The sequence below is a fragment of the Physella acuta genome, unplaced genomic scaffold, assembly GCF_028476545.2.
Source record: "Physella acuta isolate Inbredline_101_S28 unplaced genomic scaffold, ASM2847654v3 ptg000454l, whole genome shotgun sequence".
Taxonomy (NCBI): domain Eukaryota; kingdom Metazoa; phylum Mollusca; class Gastropoda; family Physidae; genus Physella; species Physella acuta.
The window spans coordinates 600,226-611,705 of NW_026731973.1; the positions used below are offsets into that span (position 1 = coordinate 600,226).

At 32.2% G+C, this 11,480-nt stretch overlaps 2 protein-coding genes across 3 annotated transcripts; both read right to left on the reverse strand.

Annotated features, from left to right (window-relative positions):
- Nucleotides 1-456: 456 nt before the first annotated feature.
- On the reverse strand, nucleotides 457-7,434 carry LOC131943405 (zinc finger protein 883-like). Of its 2 annotated transcripts, none has more exons than XM_059303505.1 (2): nucleotides 7,342-7,434; nucleotides 457-3,187 (listed from the first exon to the last, which is right to left on the reverse strand). In XM_059303505.1, the coding sequence occupies exon 2, from the start codon at nucleotides 3,159-3,161 to the stop codon at nucleotides 1,497-1,499; it is 1,665 nt and encodes a 554-aa protein (XP_059159488.1). In that variant the 5' UTR covers nucleotides 3,162-3,187; nucleotides 7,342-7,434; the 3' UTR covers nucleotides 457-1,496. The 2 variants fall into 2 exon arrangements, with proteins under 2 accessions (XP_059159488.1, XP_059159489.1); XM_059303506.1 differs by lacking the exon at nucleotides 7,342-7,434 and adding an exon at nucleotides 6,567-6,591.
- Nucleotides 7,435-8,432: 998 nt separating this feature from the next.
- On the reverse strand, nucleotides 8,433-9,550 carry LOC131943395 (large ribosomal subunit protein uL29-like). The gene is made up of 2 exons (XM_059303494.1): nucleotides 9,464-9,550; nucleotides 8,433-8,690 (listed from the first exon to the last, which is right to left on the reverse strand). The coding sequence occupies exons 1-2, from the start codon at nucleotides 9,548-9,550 to the stop codon at nucleotides 8,433-8,435; spliced, it is 345 nt and encodes a 114-aa protein (XP_059159477.1).
- Nucleotides 9,551-11,480: the final 1,930 nt, after the last annotated feature.

Genomic DNA, 11,480 nt, shown 5'->3' on the forward strand with positions numbered 1-11,480 from the left:
CTAAATGGGATGAATAAAATAATGTCAAACAATGGAAGTAAAAGTTTTAAATTTATTTTTCACTAAATAAGTTTGTATAGGAAGTTAATTGCATCATTTTACTGATCAGAACAAAAACTTAAGTACAAAGCAAGCACTATTCACTGGAATATTAGATTCTTGTTGCTGTTAGATTCTTTATGCTATTAATTGTAAAATTTTAACTGGATCCGAACTTGGTACCTAGTAGAAATTTAATTTATCCAAGTACTAAATTACCATATAAATTTCAATCTCAATTCAATTTACAATAATTTCTGCATTAGCGATGACAGGAAATACATTTCAAGGACAAAAACATTAGGGAAAAATTTTTTGGGGGTAGTCAGTTTTTACATATGGTCTGTGTGAGTTATACATTGCAGACAGTAGAGTTTGATCATATGATTTAAGATTCTATACCACTCAATATAATGATTAAGGTCATTTAGCAAAAGATGAAAAAGTGTTTATTAAAAAAAGATTGTCTGCTCAGAAGTCACTGTAGGCCTATCAACCTAATATTGTCATGAGCTGTTTGTGAATAGTGTAAATGTGTAAAGTTATGAATGAGAATTGTTACGTAGGGGCTTTATATATTGTAAACATCTATTAAATGTAAATTAATTGATTGAACTTTGTGTTTTATGTTAGTTAGCTTCTGTTATTGTTAATAATGAGTGTAATTGGTTTGAGTATAATTAATTCACTTCCTTGTCTCAATGAATGTGCATTGTCAATTTTATATAATGTGAAAAGAACAGGCAAATTAACTGTGTGACCTGAACAAAACCATGCCGGTATAAAAAGAAAACCCTAGGTTTCTAAAGCGATAGCTTAACTTACTTTCAACAAAAATAACACCAAAAAAGTAGGTTACATAAAGAAAAAAAGTGTACACATGCAGCTGACATAATAGAATGCTATTTCCTTTTACAGTCAGAATACAATATTTTTTTTAGAGTATGTATAATAATTGACATGGTATACTCTTTGACAAAACAACCTTTTTATAATACAAATATTAAAATTAATAAACTATGGCCCACTATTGGATGACCTCTAGTTAAAGTTATGTGAAGAAAAAAATGTATAACAAGATATTCAATAATAATTTGCTCTAGTATTAATTATTTATGTTAAAAATGACATTAAATTGGTTTTTAGTCATGATGAATTTCCTGGCTTACCTCTAGAATCAATTTTTTATGACTATTTAAATTAAATATTTAACAAAAAAATTTTGTGACAAACATCAACATTCATGTGGTTTATCTCCTGAATGAACTTTGAAAAAATCTCTGACAAATACCAGATTAATGTGGCTTGTCTCTTGAATGACTTTTTCAAGTGCACTTAAATAAGAACTTTGAGAAAATCTTTCATACAGACAAATGGCTTATAACCTGTAAAAACACTTTTATGTCATAACAAATTATTATTCTTCTGAGTCAACTTTTTGTGACAAATATTACATATCAAATATTACATTCTTGTGGCCTTTCTCCCGAATGATCCTTTTTATGTGTTCTTAAATTAGAACTTTGAGAAAACCTTTTATAACAAACATCACATTCATAAGGCTTATCTCCTAAATGAACCCTTTTATGTGTTTTTAAATTAGAATTATATGCAAATCTTTTCTGACAAACATCACATTCATATGCCTTATCTTCTGAATGAACATTTTTGTGAGTTGATAAGTTTGATTTATTACTAAACTTTTTATGACAAACATTACATTCATGTAGCCTTTCTCCCGAATGAACCTTTTTATGTGTTCTTAAATTAGAACTTTGAGAAAACCTTTTATAACAAACATCACATTCATGTGGCTTATCTCCTAAATGAACCCTTTTATGTGTTTTTAAATTAGAATTATATGCAAACCTTTTCTGACAAACATCACATTCATATGCCTTATCTTCTGAATGAACATTTTTGTGAGTTGATAAATTTGATTTATTACTAAACTTTTTATGACAAACATTACATTCATGTAGCCTTTCTCCCGAATGAACCTTTTTATGTGTTCTTAAATTAGAACTTTGAGAAAACCTTTTATAACAAACATCACATTCATGTGGCTTATCTCCTGAATGAACCCTTTTATGTGTTTTTAAATTAGAGTTATATGCAAACCTTTTCTGACAAACATCACATTCATGTGGCCTTTCTCCTGAATGAACCTTTTTATGTGTTCTTAAATGAAAATTTCGAGAAAACCTTTTATGACAAACATCACATTTATATGGCTTATCTCCTGAATGAACATTTTTGTGTTGTAATAAATTTCTCTTCAGACCAAACTTTTTATGACAAACATCACATTCATGTGGCTTATCTACAATATGCATTTTCACATGAGTATATAATCTACTATGATAAGAGAACCTTTTATTACAAACATTACATATGTATAGCTTATCTCTTGAGTGCTCTTTTTTATTTTTACTGAAATTACAACTTTGAGAAAGATTCTCATGGTCACCATCATATTCAACTTGCTCATTTTCTTCTTGACCTGTTTCATGTTTTTTTAAGTTAGAACTTTGAGAAAACCATTTGTGTTTGTGACTAGGAACAATCTGGTATCTTTTGTCTCTAGAAAACTGGAGATTTTCTTCAACTTGAAGTTCAAGCCCTTTTTGTTGTTTATCCTCAAAAAATAAAAATCCTGTCAATAAATCTGGTTTTGAATCTTCACAAGTTGATAAAGTTGTGACTTCTAATTTGTTATCTTCAGATGTTGATAATGTTGATACAGCAGGCTTTTTATCTTTACAAATTAAAAACTCAGTTGTAACATCAGGTTTAACATCTTGCAAGCTTATAAATGATTTGTTGGGTGGAAATTTATCAAAAGATGAAAAACTTAAAAATTCTGTTTCTGTGTCATTAGAAGATGAAAATTCTGTTGTAGTATAGGGTTTATCATCTTGAGAAGCTGAGAATGTCATGTTGGGTTTTGCATTAACCATAGATGAAAATGTTTTAAATTCTGTTTTTATGTCTTTAGAAGATGAAAATATTGTTGATAGATCTGGTTTCAAATCTTCAGAGTTTAAAAATTCTGTTAATTTGTGTGACTGTTCATCTACAATAGATAACATTGCAGCTAAATGTTCTGTTTCCTCTTCCATTCTTGACTGTTTTTTTTATAAATCAACTGATGATTAAAAATGTTATAAATGTTAAATTAAAAAGTGGTGATTATAAAGTCAGAATAAAGTATTATTGTTAAAATGGCAAAATTAATGGCAGAAGGTCTGTTAATCTTTTCACACTGTCTGATGTGATCTAAAAATAGATCGCCAGTAATGCCAAGGCTATCATTAGATTAGGACTGCATATTAATATTCTTTAAATATTCTTAAAAAACACAAATTAGTAATCCAGTACTGCTTATTTTGGCTAACGATTGAGGAATTACCAAATTTGCTTCGATCCTTTCACATCCAGTCGAGGTTATATCAGTGGCGGAACTAGAAAAAAAGGCCCACCCTGCAAAAAAATTTCTGGGCCCTCCTATATAGTCAAGTAAAGTTTCCCTTTCAAACCTAACGGTCTATGGGGCAAGTGTTTCTGTGACCTTGGCATATGAAGAGATAGTGTGGTCAGCACTATGCCCAGCTGCCTTTACTTTTCCTAACGTTAGTTAGGTACCCATCAGAGTTGGGTGGACTCAGGAATGGTCTACTGACTTGTACCCGTATTTGAACTCGAGACTTACGGGTTAGCAGTCCACCTCTCTACCGCTAGACCACTCCGTCCCATCCCTTATATATATATATATATATATATATATATATATATATATATATATATATATATATATATATATATATGTCTATATACAAACACAGAATACAAACATTGGATATTCATTTCTGGCCTGAACGGGTTTTGAAAAAAATGTTGTTTTTTTTTAATTCAAACAAATGACAACAAGTCATGTGTGTGAGTGCATTAGTCTGTTTTGAATTTTTTTTTTTACATTTAGTACTAGTTTATTCAATATGTTTGATGTACTACTGCGTACCCTCTATTCGTTAGCCGGTCAAAAGAATATAAAGCGTTATGTTTATTTTTATGTTTTTTTTGTATTTGTATTATTTGTTTTAAATATATTTCCTTTTAATACTATGTCAATCTTTGGTATGTATTTTTTTTAAAAAATAATAATTAAGAGAAGTAATTGCTTTTTAATTTGATTAGTACAAATATATTAAAAGGAGCTTATGAGCACCGCTATTTGACCATTTCAAAAAGGGAAATAAGTCATGAAGTATTTTGAACGTTTGCCTATCGTTCACACTACAGCCCAGGCAGAGAATCTATGTATTTTTTTACGCAACAGCATGTGTTAGCTACTGTATATCATCACTGCTGTAGTAGATCTGTTTGTTATTTACAAAAACTTTTACCGTCAGGTCAAAAATGCAAGAAAATTTTTTTTTTTTTTGTAACTCTAAAAAATGTAATATGATCGGCCATGGGCCCCTAAATGGCGTGGGCCCCCCTGCATTGCGGGGTCTGGCGGCCCCTGGGTTATATATATTGTCACTTGGTTGGCAGGAAATAAGAACAGTGTTTATTTCTTTGAAAGAATGAGAGAAGATATTGCATATTTCTTCAAACATAAGACTTAATTGGCAGATGAAAAACAATGACACATTTTATATGTCAAAAGATACTTATTTCATTAATTCAGCTAAAATTGTTAATACGAGCTGACCCACGGCTTATCATATGCCGCTATTTAGTTGTTTTATTTTCTACTTTTCAGTAATTCATAATTTGTGAATTCGACAGTACCACTGCTGTCACTGAAAATATTTGCTTTAAAAAACTATCAGTAAGCCGTTAAGGACGATACACCCCCCTCCTTTCCCCCAAACCCTACCCCCCCCCCCCCCCCCCCCCCCCCCGTGAAAGCAGCCTCCTCTTAGCTACCTGCCCTAATAGCCGACACTAAACCCGGCTCTCTGATTTTAAACATTTAGCGTGAACCACAGCACACCAGACTTCCTAGAGAGGAAGAGAAGGGACTGCAAGGCGCACTTACAGCTTGTTTTCTAACGTCTCCAAGAAGAGAATTATATATATAGATTTGTATTGAAAAAAAAAAATTAATATTATTTTCTTAGACTTTTTACCCTACCCATTATCCCTTAACCCAACCCTTGACCCTAAACTTATGTAAGATATAATGCATTAAAGAAATAATATTAATGTCATTAGCACTAAGAACAAAAAAAAACCTCAATTATAAGAGGTTTCAAGTGCAAAACCAATACTTAATATTTCTTCGCACTAGAGATTCTACCATGCAGTGCAAGAAATAATTTGTAATAATAATAATAATATATAAAATTAAACAAACCTCTCTTGAAAATTCTAAAATATACACTTCAGTTAAACAAATTCTAAAAATATGTAAGCCTACAAATAGAAGAAGCAAAATATAACCACAAGATGTGAGAGGATATAAGAATGATGCATTTTCTCTATTGTTGGTAGCCATAAGTATTTCCATATAATACATTATTCATGTTTATTTTAAAAAATCCAGTAATTCCTAAGCTTACATTTGCAACGCCACTAGTCATGTGATCTGTGTGTCTTTTTTACGCTTTATAATACAGATTTTTGGGTGCACAAACAACTAAGAAAAGAAAATTAAATGTATCTTCTCATTATTTCCCCATTTATCGACCTTAGATAATTCTTCTAGGCTTGTAAGTTATTAAAAAAATGTTACTGCCACAAAATATAGTCTACATTTAGTAACTCTTCCAATGTCATTGTCTGCTTTGAACATGTTTGCAAAAAAAAATGATTCTGTAATTCAATTATTTACATTAAACTATTGCATGTAGCATTTGTTTTTCAAGTTAGAGACTAAATAGTAACGGCTAAGGCTATTCCCACCTGGTTGAGAATAGCACTATTTGGTTTATTTCCAGCAGACTAGGAATAGCACCCACAGCTATTCACAGTTAGCTGTCATTTTTGCTATATACAACTGGGAATAGGCCTAATATTTTACGATAACAAAAGCATTTATGGTGACTAGGGAATGAAGTATCGATTATGTGTTATTGTTTTATAAAAAAAATAATTATTATTAGTTTAGCCTTTGGTTCATATCTGCTGCATAGTGCGTTGGTCTTAGTCTCAGAGATCAATCATAAATTCTAACTAAATCTATACTAATCAATCAGGGATTTCTATCTGTAAATATGTCAGCAATCATGTCACAAACAGAAAAAAAAAACAATTGCAAAAAATACAATTTGGACAACAGGTGGTCTACATCACATGCCATCAATAAAAAAGCATTTGATGGGTTCAGCCCACACTATCTGGCATAGTAACCACCCAAATATCCACTTGACCACACTGCTTCATCAACATTTGGGCTTTTTAACATTATATGTATAAAACAAAACAGTCACAACTGTAAATAGCCTTATTGACTGGAAATAGACACTTTGAATAGTAAATAGACTAGATTAACATAAAAATATTGAATCAATACTTACCCTAGCCTTTTAACTTATTATTTACTTATGTATTTAGCTTTAATACAATGTTAAGGAGGGAGCTTTCGGTGGCAACCCAATGTGAATGGGCAAAATAGGAAATCATGTTAAAAGCTATCACTACTCTTTCACTATCACTGACTGTCAGTGATAGTCTTTCAAGCAAGAAACATTTAAATAAATTTTTTCCTTTAATTTTATCATGATTTGTGTGCAGATCTAGAATAGATCTAGATCTAGATGTTTTATTATAGTATGGCTAAGTATAGTGTTAATAAATTCAGAGAAATTGAAATTGTGTAAAAATTCAATTTAAATAGGCCTAGGAGGAATTTATATACCAGTGTCCGATAATAGAATCTTCTTTAAAAAGGGGGTGCTAGGTTTCTGATAGTTATTGCTGACTGATGTCAATGCTAACCCACCCTGTCCTTAACCCTAAGCCCTAACCCCAACCCCAGTTACTATGAGTAGTTAATCCTAGATCTAGATCTAGATCTACCATACGCCCATACGCGATACGCCTAACATTTCTAATAATAAAATTACTGTAAACTGTAATCTATCGTTTTATGTACGTAAAATGATAAAAATCGCCCGCGACTAGATCTAGACCTAGAAGATCTAATTAAAATCTATAACTATAACTACGAAAAACAGGTGACTCCTTAAATTTTAATAGGCCTAATCTAATTATTATTATTTCACATTTTGAGGAGGATTTAGATCTATGTTTTGAAAAATACAAAAATGTTTCCTTGTTTCATTTATGTACCTGTTTTCAAACAATTGAATTAAAACTTTTCAGTAATAAATGAAGACTAGCGATGTTTACAACAGATGCAACCATGCTCATTTGCTATAGCAGCCATCTTGTTTATTTTTTTTTAATTATTGTAAACTTATAACGCAAGATTCAGGGGAAGCCACTCTAACTTACCAATGGCCGCTTTTTAGATAGCAAATCCTGCTCGCAAACATGTCAAAGAATTAAGTTTTCAATGCAGATATTGGGTAACATTTAAATTTTTGATTCCTTAGCAATTTAAAAATCTACAATAAAAAAACAACATTCACATAGTTTTCGTCATCATTGTTTTGTAGTTATCAGAGGCGTATCGACCCTTCCCGGCGCCCGGGGACATACTTTCAATTTGGCGTCCCCTTGGGAGCAAATTTTCGATTTGCACCCCCCCCCCCCTCGAACTTTTCATTTGCACCCCCCCCCCCCCTCCTCAAACTTTCGATTTGCACCCCCCCCTCGAACTTTTCATTTGCACCCCCCCTCAAACTTTCAATTTGGCGCCCCCCCCCCCCCCCCTAAGGTCGGCGCCCGGGGACATATGTACCCCCCCCCCCTCGCTACGCTACTGGTAGTTATTAGATCTAATTCTCATAAATTTTTCATATAATTTTTAAATTATATTATGCCTTTTTTAAGACAAAGTTTGGTAAATTATGTTATTACTTCCCTTGGTTTACAATACGATGAAAATGAAAGCAACATAGAATCTAGTAAACTTTAATTTCTCTTTCATAATAAACTACACAGATAGACTAAAAATGTCCGTAGTGTTCTTTGTCTGGTCGTGTTAGTTAAGTTAAGTGTGATTGCTTTATTTGTTATGGCTGTTTGATTGGTGGTTTTTAATATTTTCGCAAAAGATTGCTTTGCGTTTTGTACAAATATACAATCTAAATAAATATGTTTCTCAGTTCTTTACATTTTGTTTACAAGTTTGACATGTTATTTTAACATTTTCATTTGACTTAGTATTTCGTGCAACGGGTGTTGTATTCAAAATCAGTATGTGTGCTACTTCCCTTTCTTTTTTTTTAAATTTCAAATCATACAACTTTAATTCTTTACGGCATATTTTCTAATTGGATTAAACCCTGTTTTCGTGACTCCTTTTTACTCTTGCAGGTGAGTTCATAAGGTGTGAGTGCACGTCTCATTGCCCTGGTCATCTTTTGTCCCAGGTCCTTGGGTTTGTGAGTCTTCTTACGGTAGAATTTACGTAGGTTTTCCTTCTGTGTCTGGTTGATGAAAGTTAGGACACAAGCAACTGATTTGCGCACTGTGTAGATCTTAGCTATTTTAGCTGCATCTACACCAAGTGTCTGCAGTTCATTTTTTAGCTCATCAAGCTATTTCAGAAGTCCTTCCTTTTTTTTTTTTGCCACATCTGCATTTTTAGCTATACTTGGTAATACTGTTATTGTTTTTTTCCCCTTAGTTTTTTAAGTAGTATAAATGTGAAGTTACTTTTTTTTTTCTTTTTTTTTTGGGAGGCTTGTACGGTTTTACAATATTAATTCTTCTTTTTCAATGCACGTTTATGTATCTAAGATAGTATACTTATACATACAACAAAACATCTAATTAAAATTTATTTTCAAATCTGAAAATGCGAGTTAACTGTGTTTGTCACCCGCACATATGGGGCGGTCAACCCGAACCACACGTGCTCTGGTTGTGATTTTATTTCGTTGTTTCTTTAATTTTGCTTTACTATTTTTGTTATTCATGTTCTTTTATTATAATTGTATCAAGCAGTTTTAATAAATCTCATTTATATTTTACTGTGTCATTTTTTTGGTGATATTTTACTATCGTTGTATCAAGTAGTTTGATATATACTATATATTATTGCTGTTCTGCATTATTACTTACATACTTAACATTGTTACCCTGTTTGTGACTTAGATTACATAATTGATTAACTTAGACTTTACCCTGTACGTGCCCTAGCGCACTGGCATATGAATACTAATATGACTTTAAAACTATTTCTGTCTTTTGCGAAGACACGGACACGCCTTTCTGGTGATCCGATGTGTAGCGCAACACATAAAACAAACAACCACAAACAGGTAAAAAAAAAAACAAGTACTAAGGCTTGTGCCTCTTTCTCAATAGTTGAGTAGTTGCGTTGGCCAGCATTTAATTTTTGTGAGAAATAGGCAATGGGATGATCCATTCCATTTGGATCCTGACCACAATCCCTTAACTTTCATGAAAAAGTTTGGACATAAAAATCCCAGGTTAGTAAGATGGGCATTGTATCTTCAAAACTTCGACTTGTGCTTTAAACACATTAAAAGTCGTCATAACCTGGTTGCAGATGCCTTGTCGCGTATCCATTAAGTGGTCCTATATTGATTACACCACTGCAACTAATGCCATGATGTATGTATTTTATGAATAACAACACTCACTAACCTTCGATTCTTCTAAGAAGAGAACGTTTTCGTATTTTACTGCTATTTGTTTTGTGGTAGTGAATACTAACGATAACATCATAATACTTTGTTCAGCCGTTAACAGCATTATTTCTACTTGAAAGTACCAATGGCAGCACTGTCAGATTTTGGCGCCTAAATTAGAGCTACATTAAATACATTTAAAATGATGTACCTGCTGCTTTGAAAAAAAAATCCCCATAAAGAAAATACGAAGTTTAAATTGTCAACAAATATATTTCTATGTTATGTAAGAGGGGTTTTCAAAACGCGTATAAGGTAATGAGGGTCGAGGGCCTTGATAATAGTTAAGAACTGAATGGTCTATACTAATATGCAACGTATTTAACCTAAGGGAAATAAACAGCTATGTTTTTATTAAATGATTTTAAAATTAAAAAGAAAAGCCAAAGTCAAGTAACGTGAAAATTAAAAATATTTTTAATGAATATATATTTTGTTTAGTGATTTTCTCTTACTATAAGCATTTATAAAATACCGTATTTTTTGTGTACACCTCATTTTAGTTCGCAACTAGTAGACGTGCATTGAACGCTCACGTACAAATAAAATGTCGACAACACTTTTTATTTCACTTAATATCAGTAAACCCTTTGTAATACTAGCCATAGACTATTTGTAACAGTCTGTACGTAGCATAATACGAATGCACATGAGAACCATAATTGCACACAGAGGCATAGCGTGAGCGAAGCGGGAGGTGTGGGTCGCACCGGGTGACACCATTTAGGGGGTGACACCAAGGTAAAAAATTGCTTAATTTACAGAAGAAAAAGTTTTCTTGCCAGCTCAATAGATAAATAATCAAAGTTAAATAGTCTTTTAAGTAGAAATCAACAATTATAAAAAGCGGGTGGAGGTGACACCATGAAGTGTAGACAGCGTAAATGTAGATAGTGTTAGTGTTGGCCAGGGGAGTGTGTAGGGAGAAGTCGAGTGGTAGTAGTAGTTAGATTGATGTGGTAAGTCGTTACCTCTAGTGTGGTTGTGGTAAGTCGTTACCTCTAGTGTGGTTGTGGTCAGTCGTTACCTCTAGTGTGGTTGTGGTCAGTCATTACCTCTAGTGTGGTTGTGGTCAGTCGTTACCTCTAGTGTGGTTGTGGTCAGTCGTTACCTCTAGTGTGGTTGTGGTCAATCGTTACCTCTAGTGTGGTTGTGGTTAGTCGTTATACTCGGGTTTTGTTTCAGTTAAAATGATTAGTTGCCATATTTATCATTTGTAATGCGGTCTACATTAAGGTATATTATTTTTTTTTATAGAAACTTCAAACTTTAAACAGATCTTTTTTTTAAACCGAGAATAAATATTTTTTGCTAAACATACAGAAAGTATCTGAGCGGTGAGCAATTTGAATGTTTGTTATATATAAGAGCCACTGTGTAAGAAAACTATAGGTTACATAATTAATCTATAAAAAAGTATAAACCGTTTGTAAATTATAAAATACATTTAAACAAGTATCAGGTTTATTAATTAAAATGTAATACAATTTTACAACAATGTGATAATAAACAGTGTGAAGCGTATTTTTAAATAGAATTATTTTTAATATATCTTCTGTTGGAAAAACATTTGCTTATTACTTCCCTTTAACTTACTACTTTGAAGTAGGTTAATGTATCGTCAACATAAACACATGTACCTTT

What these genes read in the sequence shown, in the direction of transcription:
- LOC131943405 (XM_059303505.1), bottom strand. Translation starts at nt 3,161, where the DNA reads ATGGAAGAGGAAACAGAACATTTAGCTGCAATGTTATCTATTGTAGAT.
- LOC131943395 (XM_059303494.1), bottom strand. Translation starts at nt 9,550, where the DNA reads ATGGATCATCCCATTGCCTATTTCTCACAAAAATTAAATGCTGGCCAA. An exon ending in AGAAAGAGGCACAAGCCTTA is followed by an intron (nt 8,691 to 9,463) that starts GTACTTGTTTTT and finishes AATGAACTGCAG; the next exon opens with ACACTTGGTGTAGATGCAGC.